Here is a 2,500-nt window from a genome sequence, read left to right on the forward strand (position 1 = left end):
AACACACATCCACAGCCACATCCCAACACCCAACACAAAGAACACACCGAACTGGAACTGGAAGTGGCTGTGGTGGGGGTGATATCCAAGTGTGCACATCTGGGCTGGTCTGGGATCGAAAAACAACACGGGCATTATTGGCATAGACCAGCCCCCACCATAGCCTTACCTGCTTTTCAATGATTAGTGCAGTCCGCTGTCTATATTAAAAACATACCAATAGACCTCCCCATCTAAGTAGAGGGCCATTCTCTATGGGAAAAAAAAACAAAACTACAAATAAAGTTAGCGCTACAGTATCGGCCCCTGAGGACTGTTGACCCATCGGGAAAATGCCCTGTACGCCAGATTACCAGTCCAGGCCTGGTGCACGTGATACAGTACTATTACATGGAGTATATGTCAGCAAATTGAGTTCCTCCATAGCTTCTTGACAGAGGACTAAAGTGGCTCACAAGACCAATATACCTCCCAATACACACACACAATACTGGAAGTTACTACGTCCAGTACTGCCGGTGATAAACAGTACACCTATGCAGGTGGTATGCTGTACATGTGCAAATGGAGTGAATCCAAAGCCATTTAGCACGGGATGGGAATGGCCAAGCATCCCAACACATGAAGTCCCACCGTACTGTAGGTAGCTACTGTACAGAGATGTCAAAGTAAAATTAAAAGAGTAAAAGTGAAAAAATAAACACAGTTTCCTTCCAACACAGGCAACTTATCTGAGTATCCCGTAGACCTGAACTAAGGCTGCGCTGACTGGATCAAATATGTGGTGGGTTCTTGTTAGGTTTTTAGTGTTTTTCAGTAACAACCCAGTCTATCTATCTCATTGGGCACATGATATTACATAGCCGTTACACCATTTGTGCCCTTGTACCGTACACAAATGGTGTAACAGCTATTATATGCTAGTGTAGTATTAGTGCCATGAATTTCCTTTCACTTTTACTTTTGACACCTCTGCTACTGTATATGGTGTAGAGATAAACATCCCCACCCCTCAGTACAATAAGTGACTGTTGACTGCTGCTTAACTGGAGTGATATACCGTACACAAGCTAAATTGAGTGAATCGACATGGAGCGAAGTTCATTGTTCCGTGGTGACAGCTAAACGGTCTACAGATGGTAGCGGAGAATCAGGACAACGGAAACAGATTGTCTTTGGTTTTATTCGCCGCTGTATGATTAAAACACGATTTTCAATTGGCATGACTTTAAATGTCTCGTTTTCTGGCCCACTTCACTTCTGGTCCACTTCACTGCTTGCCTCCCAAAGGAATGAATGGAATGCTGAACTTGGCTTTTGCTTTGCTTTGCTTCACTTTGTTCACTCGCTTGTATCATCAGCATAATTACCCTGGGACCTGATGATTGCAAGTATTACGGTGGGATCACCGGCATGTGTGTGTCAAAGTAGATGATGTTGGGTGTGTCTTGTGGATGTGCCATCGCAGCACATCATGCAGGACTATAGAGGCAGCACTTTGAGATGCATCAAAAAATGTTAAACCTTTTTACAATGGGAAGAAAAAGGAGTCGCACAGGAGCTTGATGCCATCTCTACTTTTTTCAATCCATTTTTTTTAAATCCGGCATCTTATGAATTTACATCTTGAGAAGATGCCATGCGTCATCACCGTAACGGATACATAGCGTATACGTATTGTTCTATGCAGCTAGTTCACATTTATCCGGTCCAGTGTATAGGTATATCACAAGGGGACATGTGCCCCTGATGGCCTCTGATGTTAGAACAATGCCCTGGCTCATGATGGACTTCAGTGTTAAAGTTCCTGATCGTCATTGCTAAGACAACGATCTGGTTCCTGTCACCGTAACCGTGGCAGCAGTAGAACAGTGGAGGTGGAGGAGTTCACCCGTTGGCATGGAGACGAACTCTGGCCTTGAGAGGAGGCGCTGGCAGGCATGGCACCTGGTGCCTTTCTCCAGTTTAACCATCGTGTTCCTAGTCTTAGTCTGGGGAGAGAGAGAGAGAGAGAGAGAGAGAGAGAGAGAGAGAGAGAGAGAGAGAGAGAGAGAAGGGGAAGGATAGGGAGAGATTACTATTTGTCACTGTTCAGCATTACGTAGAAAGAATTATTACCATTAGTCAGTTAAAAAACGAAGATCAAATGTATACTTAGTTCCCTATGGGTCCAAAAGCTAGGCAACAACAACAGCAACACCAACACAACAACACAACAACAAAAACACAAACACACCTGATGGAACCACACCTGATGTCTGGAAAGAACTAGGAAAACCCAGGTTGTGGACTTTTGGTGAGCACGAAAAGGGTAAAGCATATTGACAGTGGTCACCCGTCTGGAGCTGTTTATATTGGGACTCTTGTGTACCCTGCTGGTGAGACGCTGTGTATGTGTGCACTGGTCAGCCATCTTGTTAGATGTGTGCACAGGGATTATAAACAGCAATGCCACATACAGCAAATATATGGGGCCTGTGAGTTCACACCCTGAAACTAA

General features: G+C 44.6%; 1 protein-coding gene across 2 annotated transcripts in view; it reads right to left on the bottom strand.

Moving 5' to 3' along the window:
* Positions 1 to 1,111: 1,111 nt before the first annotated feature.
* The window catches only part of si:ch211-266g18.9 (transforming growth factor-beta receptor-associated protein 1), a 27,362-nt gene continuing 25,973 nt past the window's right edge, over positions 1,112 to 2,500 (bottom strand). For both annotated transcript variants that reach the window (XM_063183927.1, XM_063183928.1), the window contains one exon: positions 1,112 to 1,991. In XM_063183927.1, the coding sequence (XP_063039997.1) occupies positions 1,821 to 1,991 (171 nt within the window). In that variant the 3' untranslated portion in view covers positions 1,112 to 1,820. The remainder of the gene's footprint in view (positions 1,992 to 2,500) is intronic.

This window comes from Engraulis encrasicolus, chromosome 19, assembly GCF_034702125.1.
Source record: "Engraulis encrasicolus isolate BLACKSEA-1 chromosome 19, IST_EnEncr_1.0, whole genome shotgun sequence".
NCBI lineage: Eukaryota > Metazoa > Chordata > Actinopteri > Clupeiformes > Engraulidae > Engraulis > Engraulis encrasicolus.